This window comes from Xiphophorus couchianus, chromosome 16 (assembly GCF_001444195.1).
Source record: "Xiphophorus couchianus chromosome 16, X_couchianus-1.0, whole genome shotgun sequence".
Taxonomy (NCBI): domain Eukaryota; kingdom Metazoa; phylum Chordata; class Actinopteri; order Cyprinodontiformes; family Poeciliidae; genus Xiphophorus; species Xiphophorus couchianus.
The window spans coordinates 1,566,623-1,579,978 of record NC_040243.1 but is presented as its reverse complement, the minus strand read 5'-3'; the positions used below and the strand labels follow the sequence as shown (position 1 = coordinate 1,579,978).

Sequence of the window (13,356 nt, the reverse complement as noted above, 5' to 3'; positions counted from 1 at the left end):
GTAAATACCACATTTGCATAAAATCTGAATTTTATTTTCAAGTAGCACAAAATGAACAGCAGAAAGTTTTTTGGGTTTTTTTCTTCGAGAGGAAAACTTTATTGATCCTAAGTGTGAAAACGGATGTAATGCACAGTTTTGACCACGAGGTGTCACCATTTCACCTTCCTCCAGTACAGAGGGAAGTTTTGTATTTTTCATTTCTGAGGTTCTGTTGGTTGATTTCAGGACATCTGTACCATCAACTGAACCCGTTTCCGGCTCCAGTTGTCCTCAGCGAGGACAAAGAAAACGTCCACAGATAAATTAGGATTTTAGGCAACTGGAGAAAGTTTGTCGTTCAGCACTGAAGCCGTCCTATAGTTCAGTCCCAGACATGTGCAGGATCCTCATTTAAACTGCTACATGTGAGTATAAGTACACATAAATACAACACACTGTTTTTCTTTGACCTACAGATTGAGAAAGAGGTTTAAGAAATTCACAGAAAAGGTCAGATGGAAGTGAATGAACTACGGTAGCGATATGAACCCGGTGGTGTGAATACTGTCGAGATTGTCACAAAAATCCATGGATATTTTATGCTTTGGCATTTTTCTCCAACTCCAGAAGGATAAAAAGGCAAAAGACATATTAATGTTAAGGTTTTTGGCTCAAAAATCAGCTTCAGGTGAACGAGCTCCACAGTCTGAAATGAACACATGAAAGTTTCACTCCTAGATAAATAGAAAACATATTTTCTCAAAGCACATTATTCTGGCACTCAAGATGCTTTAGAAGCAAAAATTAATTTAGTAAAACATGTTAAAACTGCTGCTTTTAGGTGGCAAAGTGTGTGCGACATTCACAGTGAGACAATTATTTAAAAAATCAAACCTCAAGCTGTGAAGCTGCTTCTGTGGCAAAACTAATTGCATAGATTAATATACTTTTAACAAGTCTCAACAAAACCTGTAAACAACAACAACAACCCACTCAGTGAGAAGGATCTGGAATAAAATAAGGACAGAAAAATTATCGCTGCAAATGCAAAGTCATCAGGACAGAAGTCATTTCTCATAAATCAGCATTTTTTCATGTACAAACAAATGAAATTCTAGATTTCCGCTCCACATAAATCTGTTATAAATCAGCTGTTTTTCTCTATTGATCAACTTTTTAAGGCGGTTCTGTGATTAAAACGAAAGGAGAAAGCAGAGCATCAGACTTGTTCAAATCTTGGGATTGTGTCCTTCGTTCACCACGAACCCGCCCTTCCCTCTGCATGTCCTGTCGCTTAGCAACCGTGAGTGGTTAATTACAACCTGGTGACGTTTTTTTTTTATTTAATCCTTTCAATTATAATAAAATATGTCTATGCAAATTACAAAAGTCTAACAGCACAACCGGTTTGTGATTTAAATTTTTGTACTTTTAATATCCTAATAAATACAAAACATAAAAGGTAGTAAAAAAACGTAACTTTTCTCCTACTTTGTGAATAAAAAACAAATTGTGAAAGTAAACTGAACTCTTCTGCTGAGTATGTCAACATAAAAATGTAAAAATTTATAGTAAAATGGATCCTTTAAAAAAATAATTCTCCCAGATGAATTCTTTCTTTAAATCAAAATTTAACCAGCTAAGACAAAAAGCAAATCAAATTTAAGATTACTAAAAGCTGTCACAGGGTTTCATTGCTTTCGTTTTAAGTATTTGTTTAGAAATGTGCTTAAACTGCTCCTACAGTGAAAAGTTTTATTGAATTTCATTTGAAGGAAACTTGCAGATCCAGGCCTAAGCAAACATGTTTGATAGTCAGCCGCGTTGTCATGATGGTCATAATCAAAAGACAAATATTCTTTTGTTTTTCCCCCCTGAAAACTCTGTTGGATGACGGAAAGTTGCGTTGCAGGTAGCGGTGGCAATCGGAGGATTAATTTTCCTAAAACACGAGAACTTTCCAGCCGGAGTGGACGAAGGAGCAGCCGAAGAAGAGGCAGTCCACCGCCTGGTCCACCAGCCAGTCGAACACCACCTCCCGGTTCCCGGAGCCGATCGTCACGCGCAGCTTAAAATGGCCGCCCTCGCTCAGGTTGTTGTTGCTGACGGGTAGCAGATTGACCACCTCCATGTCAAAGGTCACGGCCGAGCCCACGGTGATGGCCGGAAGCTGATTGGTCATCTCTTTACCATTGACGAAAACGGCGCCTGGAGGGGAGGAACATGAATGATCTGCAACTGCTGGGAGATTTTGCAGCAATAAATCTCTTATAATAAGTAAATAATATTTCCTGACTCCAGTTCGCTATAAATCTGCGTTCATACGTTTTCCTAAGGTAATATTCAAGCTAGGTTTTCAAACGTTTCCAGCAAAACACTTATGAATTTAACTAGAAAAGAGTTTCCATTCACCATAATTGAATTCTGTTCAATGACAATAAATGCTATCTATCTATCTAATATGATTTTTATTACTGTTACTATCTTTTTATGGTAGTAGTTACATTCCACAACAGAGACAAAGTAAACTACAATATAACAAAATGCTGCGTTTTGAAATGTCTCTCATCAATAACATGTAATAAGTATATTTCTACTTATTATACTTACATAATAAGCATTAGTATTGGCGATACTGGCTCTATATTTAGTTGGTATCATATTAATATTAAAATATGCCATATGGAACACCTCTACTAAACAATGTTTAACTAATAATAGCTAGCAAACCCATAATGAAAAGCCCAGAGCTGCTGCACCCTGGCAGGGTTTTCTTGTAGGGTGGATGTGAAGTGAGCGAACCGTTGGTGGAGATGCAGACAGCTTGGTCTCTCTGCAGCGACTCGTCTCCGCTCTGAGTGTCGATGCAAACCCCCAGGCTGTCCAGCTGATCAAACTGGCCAGCTGCAGAGATCCTGTAAGCACAAACAGGCTGGTTATAAAAGCTCAAGAATATTTTTTTACCTGCCGGGGAGAAAACATTTTCATTAACAAAATTAATCCTTGTTCTTCAACGCAGAAAAACCACTAAACAACTCAAATGATTCATATTATTTTTTTCTCGCACTCTGTGTTGGATAAGCGACACACAAAGTTGTTGCCATAGCAACTGACTGATAACAGCCCCCCTCCCCCCAAGCAAATTAGGATTCAACACCAAAAAACACGCTAAGATCCAACACAGCGGTGGAGGATTAGCTACGACTGCTATTAGCTAATCTAAAAGCGGTGGTAGATTATCTAATTTAAACATCTGCTCTACAGAGGATCTGTCAGAGTTGGTGTACGGGTCGCCTTTTCTCTAACAGAACCGAAACACAGAATTCTGCAGCACATCTACATGTTAACATTGTCAAAGTCAAGCTAGCATAACTGACCTGATTCCCTCTTAGTGACTCCTTTTTTTAATTACAATTTTTTTTCTGACCTTGTTACCTCGTTGTCATAGTGTTGACAATTAGCTTAACGGGTACATTTAAGATTTAGCATGTTACGTTGACAAGCTGACAGCTGAAACCAACGGTAGTCATCATTAGTAAGCAGGTTTTTGCACGTGTGACGTCACGTTGCAATGTGGCTACAGAGCAACTTTCTGGAGCGATACGATGTGTTTGTGTGACGTACTTGAAGGTGAGCGTCTGGCCGCAGAAGTAGGTGGGGGCGTTGGAGTACAGGACGGCGCAGCGGCTCTGGGCGGAGTCGTTACGCAGCGCGATGTTCTTCCTGCTGCTGAGGATGTAGCCCTCGGTCCCTGAACGCCACTCTGCAGAAAAAACAAAAACAGATCCAACACGGGCCTCTGGACGCTGCTGAGGTATTTAACACTCGTCTGTCAGCAGCAGGTTTACTTCCCTAAGCGGACCACTGGTCAGCTACAGTTGGGGTTCTTCACCCAACACGTTGACTAGACTTCCTCCAGTAAGTAAAACTGAAAACTTCAAAGCATTTTTCTGTGATTCTCTTGATTTTCAGTTTGCAGAAGAAAACGTCACGTATCCGACTGTGAGAGTCGATCAGGGACGTTTTGTTTGTAAAGTTACAGTTCAGGATACCGAGGAGTCACTGCTGCCCCCTGCTGGTTTAAAACTGAACTGATTTCACTGAGAAGCAGAAGAAACGAAAGAAAAATTTAAATTTGAGATTCGGATGGATGGATGATTCAGTTCAGAAATCAACTGAATCATCACAGCAGTTTCACTATAACTAAGAGCGTCCGTCCATCCTTCCCTTCTCCCAGATGAGAACCGGATCAGAACCGGAGCCCCGTACCGTGTGGAGCCAGGGTGGTGTAGCCCGTCTGCGGGACGCTCCAGGGGCTCCACTCGGTGCGGCCCTCGCCCCGGGCGCTGACCCGGAACAGGTGGTCCGTGTGCGGGTCCAGATGTAGAACCAGGAACTCGCAGTCCCGGCCGATGTAGGCGTCCTCGTACTGGCTCCCCCCGCTGCCCGACCGCCGGTACTGCAGCCGGTAATCTGCAGCAGCAAAGTCCTCATCCACCTGCAAATGTACAAATGTTAACAAATAAAAATAAAAATCAGTGTCACCCTGAAAGGTTTTTTATTTTTCCAGAGCGTTGCCATGCCGACCTTGCACCAGCGGACCAGGATGCCGCCCGGCCGCTCCTGTAGCTCCTCTATCTGGACGGGTGGATGAGAGGAGACGGCGCCGTGGCGGGACACTCTGTCCCTCAACAGGCTGAGGACGGAGTCGTCCAGTTGGGCCGAAACGCACGGGACGTCCACCAGAGCCGGGACCTCGGGAAGGCTGGAGAACACACAGAAATCAGCCGCTAGCGACGCCGGATCGACGCAGCGACGCCGGATCGACGCCGCAGTGGCGCGGAGCGTTTCCTCCGCTACCTGTCCAGCTGGATGTGCATGGCTTTCTTTGTGAAGCTGCCCAGTTTGTCCTCCTTCTCTCCCAGACCGCATCGCAGAGCAACTTCTCCTGCAGACAGTCATTATACTCATGAACATTTAACTCTGGAAGACATTTTAAATGTCCAAAACAAGTAAACAGAACAGAAACAACAAATAAAACCAAACAAACAAAACTATCCTTCAAAACAAGAGCTAGTTAAGACCAAAGCACCAGACTGGAGCGTTTTATCATCCAGGTTTTGGTAGAAGGAGAAAAACAATAAATCATGGAAATGAATGGGCTTGTTTTATTTTATCATGTGATAAATTGATTGATTGATTGTGTTTGAATATTTGTGGCCCACCCTCTCTCAGCAGCTCGTCGGCCTGCCCCACGCCGTGCTCGATGAGGCTCTGGCAGTCGTCCAGAGGCTTGATGCTGTCGGCCTCGATGGCGTCGACCTCAGCCAGCAGGCCGGCCAGCCGCTCCGACAGCAAGCGGCCAGCCGCCGCCTGCAGTTCCGTGAAGTGCCTCTTGAGGGCCTCGCGGGCCTGGCCGGAGCTGCCCCGGATCTGAGGAAGAGGACGCCACATGTAGTCACATCAGCAACCTGAAGGCTCCACCGTGGGATTTCAATCCGGCCTGGAGGGACTTTGACTAGGACATTGGAACATTTAATCCATTGACTGGAAGCTAAAGTTGCTTCTCTAGTAAATGCTGATATTTTTCGCCACTTTTACTCTGTGCTAAGATGCATCTAAACCAGCGATGAATCGATTAATCGTGATTAATTGTCAACTAATTTATCAATCCATTAATTGTTAATTACATAATACTAGAATAAATTGCAGTTTTACCAGAATAAAAGTCAAATGAGAAAAAATATCATTTATGTGAAGTAATTCATTAATGTTCACTTAATGAATACTTTTATTGCAAAATACAGTCATCACCATCTACAGTAACTCTTTCAAAAATTTGATTTAATATGACTTACACAGCATTTATTTCAATAAAGTATTTTTGAATTTCAATATGTGTGAAATAAAGGAAAATCTGCAGAAGGTGGCAGTTTTTAATACGATGGATTGAATAGTAATTAACTCCATTACTTTTTCAGTAGAAGTATTTTGTTTTTCAGTAGTTAATAATAAAAATATTCACCCTCTGCTGCAGGGTCAATACATTTTTCATTAAAAAAAAAAAAAATCTTTATTATTAATTCTTCAATTGTTTTTTATTATTTTTATTATTCTAATTTTATTTATCTTTAATTGTTGCTGAATTGAACATGTAGCTAAAACCTCAGCCTGTGTTACACCAGTAGCTGCTCAGGAAATTAGTTGAAGAGTAAGCCATGTTTCAGTTCCTCTTGTTCACACACACACACACACACACACACACACACACACACAGAGCGAGGTCGGAGGGATTTCACAACGAGTGTGCAGAGGGATAGGAAGCAGAAGTCTGATTGACAGCGGCAGATAAAACATGGAGGCCGTGACAGAGAGTGAAACACACACCAATGTTTTCCAGAAAACTCTTCGTCTGAAATAATAACCGACTTCAGACAAAGCAGGAATAGTTTTCCAAAAATGTTTGGACTCCTCCTCCTGCGATGCAGCGCTGATAAGATTGTCCTGGATCCCAAACATCCTGCTATCTCCTGCTGGCCCCACTCTCACTGCGGGTTTGTGTTTCCTGCTGTCTGTGTCATGGGAATGCTGGGAACGCTGGGACACAAACTGGGATCACATGAATCCTTCGTCTGCAGGCTCTGAGGTTATCTTCTCCCTACAACATGTCCTCACATGCCGCTGAAACCTTTAGTTTCCAGGTTTTTCCTCCAACAGCAGCAGAAAAACAAGCTAATAAACAAAATAAACTTTATTGATCCAACAGGGAAATTAAATCTTGAAAGTATTGATCTCCAGTAGCAGTCAGTGCTGCAACAAATCTGAAGAGGCCTCTGACTGAAGATGTTTGCAAACAGCTGAATCAGTTGCTAGCAGCTCTGCTAATCCACCTTCTTTGCTTTTGCTGCTTGTCTTTAAATCTCTGTTTGTCCGTATGGTTAGTGTGGAGGAGAGACTCAGAGACAGTTTGAACTTCTCTCTCTCTGCTCTGCTTTCTGTGAACCCTCCATTTAACCTCCTCTGGGATTTGGGGTCAAAGTTCAGGTATAATTCAAGCTTTTGAGATGCTTCCCGTTGTAGATAATGTGTTGCCACGGTTACGCATCATAACAACTGTCTAAAAGTTAAAATAGAGGAATAATTCTCCAAATCAGAAACAATTCAACCAGCAAATTCATTAACCAATCAGAGCACAGCAGATCTACAGATTAGCATGTGCTACATGCTACATGCTAATCTGCTCCCCAGCAGCTGTTTGATACAGGCTTTTTAAAATAAAAAAAACCTGAAACTTTTAAAATTATTTTATATGCCTTTTTAATATTTATTTAATTTAGTACATTTTTGTATAAAAAAATATGAAGATTTTTTTATTTATTCTTTTTTAAAAATGTCTATTTAATTTTAAAAATAATACTAAAGATGGAGATTTTATATTTTTAATTGGGGTAAAATTATCACAGACATTAAAATATAAAATATTGGCAAAATCAACAACAATCGTTTGTGTTTAAATATTCAGGCTTTTTGCGTTTTCATGCAATCCGGTGATTTTTAACTCAAAAACTGACTTTGCTGCACCCAGATCTGCTTATAATTAATTTATTAGAAAGAAAGACCAAAATCCTGATTTAATTGGTGTCAGAAATCACTAAATGTTCCATTTTTTCCAAATGATACCAAGAAAATTTGCAAAATATTTGTAATGTTTGTTTTCTGCAAACATCAGGAACGGTTGGTTTGTCTTCAGTCTCTGAGTTTGGAGCAGACATGCTGCTTGTTTCTCGGTTTTCTTCCTGTCATCTCTCCTCTCAGCTGCTCAGCAGAAACAGGAAATGGCTGCATTGTTTACTGGTGAGCAGCTGGACGGCTAAAACTCCACAGCAGGGGAAGGAAGAGATCTGGCAGAAAACCGACTCCTGAGAATCGTCTGGGTCGGCCTGCAGAGGTCGGAACGGGTCCAGACCTTCCTTTAGTTTAGTTTTGCTGTGACATTTAGTTTCACTAATTCAGTTAGTTTTAATTAGTTTTTAGAGGGTGTTTGCTAGCTTTTATAAGTTATCATTAGCAAAAATATTTAGTTTTAGTTTAGTTATTATTAGTTAAATATTGTTTAGTTTTAGATTAGTTATGACTTAAATATTGTTTAGCTTTTGTTTTTTTTTCTTAGTAAATTGGTGTCAGTTTACTAAGAAAAAATAATAATAATTTTAGTTTAATTACTATTATTTAAATATTGTTTAGTTGTAGTTTAGTTTGTGTTAGTTAAGTATTGCTTAGTTTTTGTTTTTATTAGTTAAATGTTTCATTTTCTCCTAATTATTTAAAATTAGGAGAATAAAAAATCTATTTTGTATTGATTTGAAAAGCTAATAAATAGATTCTTAAACACAAAACCAAACTATTTTATGTCTATAATTTCAGTATGCTTCAGTTTTAGTTTAATTGCACCATGTAGTTACAGTTAGTTAATATTTCTTCATTAATTACTGTTTTTTTATTCATTTCAGTTAAGGAAAATGTTTTCTGAATTTCGTTAGTTTCAGTTCGCTGTGACAACGTTGAGCCGCCGGCTCTCGCCCCGGGGCGTAAACACGGGGAGGGCGGTACCTGTTTGCGCGCCTGGTTGAGGCCCTGCAGCCGCTGCTGCAGCTCGCTGCGGTAGTTCTGCGCCGCCTCGATGCTCTCCTTCGCCTCCTGCAGCAGCAAGTCCACCTCCACAGACATCCTCCTGCCTCCTGACGCAGAACAACAGATTTTTATTAAAGACGGGAAAACAGTGGAGCCAGGAGACCGAAAGCGGCAGAGCGACGACGGTGAAAGGAGAGCAGCAAACTGTCAGACGGCAAATCTGATGTCCAGAATAACCGGTTTCACATCCGCTGCATCTCTGGCTGCAGGAACAGAGAAACAATGGAGGAGCAGAAAACTGAAACTATTTCTATCGCAATATTAAAACAGCTGGAAGATTACAACAAAACAATTACTAGAAGAATAATAACTAGAGTTCACCGATTCACTAGAATAATAAACTAAGTGGCAACAAAATACTGTAAGATATGAACGTCCATCCATCCATCCATCCATCCATCCATCCATCCATCCATCCATCCATCCATCCATGGAGGTAATGATTCAGTCGATGAACTCAGGGATTTTCTTCTGCTGTAAAACTCTTCACTTCTTGTGGAAATGCTGCTGTTGCTGCTATGGAAATAAAAAACATCTTTTAAATCTTATCCTGAGTCTTTAATCTGAATCCTAACGACCTGCATCATCCACCAGAGAAAAACAACCTGCAGAACATTTTGACTCGTTTGTACCAACAACAAAACCACTTCCTGCTTCACCTGGCTACTACAAACCCACCAGTCGCTTAAAAACCACTTCAGCAGGTATTTATACAACAACGGCTAAAATCACCATGATAAATTTACACAACAAACCTTTCCAGTCTGGACTACAGTTTGCAGACTGAAAGTTGGTTAATGAAGCACTTCCTGTGAACTTTACATCACTATCAAAGGTCACAGAAATAATCTATTTGGTTATTTTGGCTTCATGTTAATGCCAAAGTTACAGGCTGTGCAGAAAATGATAAAATGTGGAACAAAGAATTACTCAGCATTGTGAGCAGGAAGGCAGCCTGACTTCATCTTTTGATGTTTTTAAAGGAAATCTGCTGAAAAATGAGAAAAATATTCCGGCAAAAACTTCAGAAACTAAATGAAACTTGATTTTAAACCATCAACAGGCAAAAATCTGTTAATGAATCGACAGTATTGAACATTGATGGAAAGCCACCGGTTGGAGTTTTAAACCGTGTCATCGTCTCTCCTGCTGTTTTTACATCATCAGAAGTGAAAGCAGCGACTCTGCCTGGCGCTGCGCTGCGCTGCGGTCAGCCGCGCTTCCTTTACAGCGTCTGAAGAGGAAGTCACAAGGCGGCATCAAACTTCACCTTTAAAGTCTGCAAAGTCTCCTGTAGAACAAGTGTCATTCATGCATTTTCAAAATCAGCTGAAAAATGGTCCAACCAATCAGCACCACACACAGAATAAGTCTGAATGTCCGTCAGGAGATTATGGATGAAGTTTCTCTGGTCAAAACGTCCCAGTTGACCAACACATCCAATCAATCATCACTGAATCAACTCTTGGATGCAGAAAACTCTTCCTCTGTTAGAATCTGGCTTGGAGGAGATTCTGGTCCAAGACACAAGGGTGTCTGGACTCAACATCGGGTCTTTTTGGAAATAACACGGTTCTGTTGGCTTCATCGGGTTGTGATCTCCAGATTTCACTGGAGCAGAGAGATGAGAATCAGTACCTCAAAATCCAAGACTACATCATCTTGGATGTAGTCATCCAAGATGACTTGAGCTAGAAAACAATAGAGTGCCTTAGCTTTTGGGTTGAAAACGAAGGCCTGCCGCCCAAACTGGAGGAGTTTAAGTATCAGGATCTCAGGAAACTGGAGCAGGAGGTTGATAGATGGATCAGTGTGGCGTTTGTATCCGTTTATGGTGGTGAAGAGAGATCTGAACCCAAAGGAACCAATAGCTCCTGATTTACCGACTGATCTGCATTCCTCCTTCATCTAAGTGCATGGGCTTTGGGTTGTGACCAAAAGAATGAGGTTTCACGAGGATGCATTCACACTGGTCCTGTTTAATCTGATTTAATCAAACTGCAGCTCGCTTGTTTAGAAAGGTTCGTTTGGGGAGGTGTGAATGTGGAATCAACCTCGGTCTGAGTTCGGTTGAAGTGAACTCTGATTCGGTTCGAATGCCTATGTGAACGCCAAGCAGATCGGAGACTGCTCCAAAAGCAGGAAGTGGACTATGAACACAGGGCATTCTGGGTAATTACAACCAAAACTAACGTACTAGCCGAGCGCTAGCAGGAGAAATGGCTTGTGATCTTGTGCTAAAGACAAAAGAGAAATTTGTAGACCTCCCTTTCTGCTTGACATTGCTCTGAGTCAGGTAACACGCCGCCTAACAGATTAGGAGTGAACCCACGCAGACTTTATAGAAACCTTTGGGTTGTTTTACAATAAATACTGAGCGCTAACTATTCAGTTTAAGTTGTATTCTGCTGTTGTTTCTTTTGGAAAGGTATTTGCAATATTTTAAAAATGTGTCCCTAAATATAGCTAAATGGACCGTCTCAGATGCATTTGAATAATCTCGCACACTATCTGTGTTTATATTCATATGAATGCAAATATGGAGTTAAAGAAATATGCAGGCATGCACCCGCTCAGTAGCTTTGACATAAACAACACCCACTACTGTTCTGTCGCTTCTTTCTCCTGACAGAGTGTGTTCAGAGGAACAAGAGCTGAAATTATACACCCTCTGCACAATGTGCTGCTCCTCTCTTTGTCTGCTTACAAATCCTCCTTCCAGGAGAAACTCAGGCTTGTTTTCATTTAACAGAACACCTTTTATGTGTGTTTGTGATGCAAAAATGACAAGAAACAAGTGGATAAAGGTTTCTGTTTCATGCTGTTGGAGTAAATGGAGTAAATTTTCAGCAAAGTATTTAGGTCAGTCTGCACCCTGTCTCATGGCTTCCATCATTTATCTGTTGTTTTTGTGTCTTTTCCGCAGCCCCTGCATCACTTTAACAAAATGCATAAGCTCTGACTAACAGGAGAGTTACGAGAAGCACTCTGCTGCAAATTCTCACAATTATTATTAGAGCACAGCAATGACGAAACTATAACACGAGAACATGTCTAAACTTGATCAGAATGACTTCCTTATTTCTGTAGTTATTTGTGAAGTTAACCCTCCATCCACCACGTTCAGATCGGGACATTAAAGCTCAACAGCACTTCATTTATATCATGTAAACCTCAAAAGGAGCATTTTCTTAAACGGAGAGAACAGAATTCCATTAGAAAATTTGGCATTTTTTATTTTGCATCACTCTCAGCAAATAGTGGCACCCTATACTAACATAACTGATATTTATTTTAAATAAATCATGTGTTTATAAAAATTCGGCATACAATTTGTTCACTTAGCAACAAAATTAGTCTTAAATAATTGCACTACTTTTAAGCTATGATGGAAAAACACGATGCGAGGATCTGAAGTTGGCATCTGATTCAGAACTTGAGTGAAATTCTGTATCAGATCCTAATTTAAAAAACAATCCTAATAAACCCTTCACAATCTGAAATACTTCAAATAATCAAATAAAAACTGAATTATTCAACACTTGTTTATTATTATCAAGCCATTATTATACTGCAATATGTACAGTATTATTGCTATCCAGCTAGAAAACTAACTTGCTTATGGGTCAAACTAGATACATAAAAAACCTTATTATATTCACACCGAAAACTGTTATTTTGAGACAATTTACAAGTCACCAAATTCACTTAAAGGTTATTTATGCAGCCTAGAATAACTCAGTCAATGCATGACCAGTCTCAACACTCATTTCCAAGCATCACTCTGCTAATTCTGGTCTAAACAGCTATAAAGCAGAGAAATTGCTCATTTTGAACGTCCACAACATAATAATATTATATAATTATATAATATAATAATAACATAAATAAAATAGTTTTATTTCGGTTTATAGAATATAAATTCAACTTGCGATAATAGAGTTCATATTTGACCTTTGAACTACAGCTGATTCATTTTCTTTAAAACGGTGAAATGGCCCTTTAGTCAAACGGAAGCGTCAAATCACAAACGAACTTCCGCGCCGTGCTCGCTAAAAAAGTTGAGATGTTTCACCTCCAAATGAGATTAAAAGAAAGCATTTTAATCTAAATCTGTTCTGCAGAATAAAAATAAAGCCTCTTTGATATAATATTTGGTCATTAACTAGGTTAGATCAGGTTAGCTTGTTTTGGTCAAAAAGACAATGAAACTCGGCTCATGGCTGAGAGAGCAAGCACAACACCTCCATTAAGTCCGGAGGAAAACAAAGCTGCGGTCATACACCCCATTCTGAAACAAACAGAAAATCAAAACAAACCTGTTTCAGTGTTTTCTGGCCGCCATTTAATCCTAACTGTCAACGATCAGCTCGGAGCCGCCGATGCGCCGCTCCACATATGCCGAAGTTTAGCCCGAGTCCAAAAATGACACTTCCGAGGCTTTCAGAGAGTCAACCAATCAGAAACTAGATCCTTCAAAGTGACCGAAATTCCAGCCAATTAGATTACGAGATGATGAGTTCTGCCCGCCTTAAAGAAACGGTCCCAACTGGAGCTGATGAAATAAGTTGATAAAAGGCCAAATTTATTTTCAATAAGGTTTTTAAATTAATATTAATATTGTTTTAGGTTGTTTAGTTACATATACGCAAAAGGTAGTTTGAAAAGTGTTTTAATCTCATA

The 13,356-nt window shown here is 40.1% G+C and overlaps 1 protein-coding gene across 1 annotated transcript; it reads right to left on the bottom strand.

Moving 5' to 3' along the window:
* Positions 1-200: 200 nt before the first annotated feature.
* crlf3 (cytokine receptor-like factor 3) lies at positions 201-13,144 on the bottom strand. Its single transcript, XM_028043094.1, has 9 exons — positions 12,993-13,144; positions 8,593-8,720; positions 5,208-5,415; positions 4,843-4,930; positions 4,570-4,747; positions 4,252-4,480; positions 3,607-3,745; positions 2,785-2,897; positions 201-2,190 (listed from the first exon to the last, which is right to left on the bottom strand). Exons 2-9 carry the CDS (start codon positions 8,707-8,709, stop codon positions 1,925-1,927), a joined length of 1,338 nt encoding a protein of 445 aa, XP_027898895.1. The 5' UTR covers positions 8,710-8,720; positions 12,993-13,144; the 3' UTR covers positions 201-1,924.
* Between the last annotated feature and the right edge of the window lie 212 nt (positions 13,145-13,356).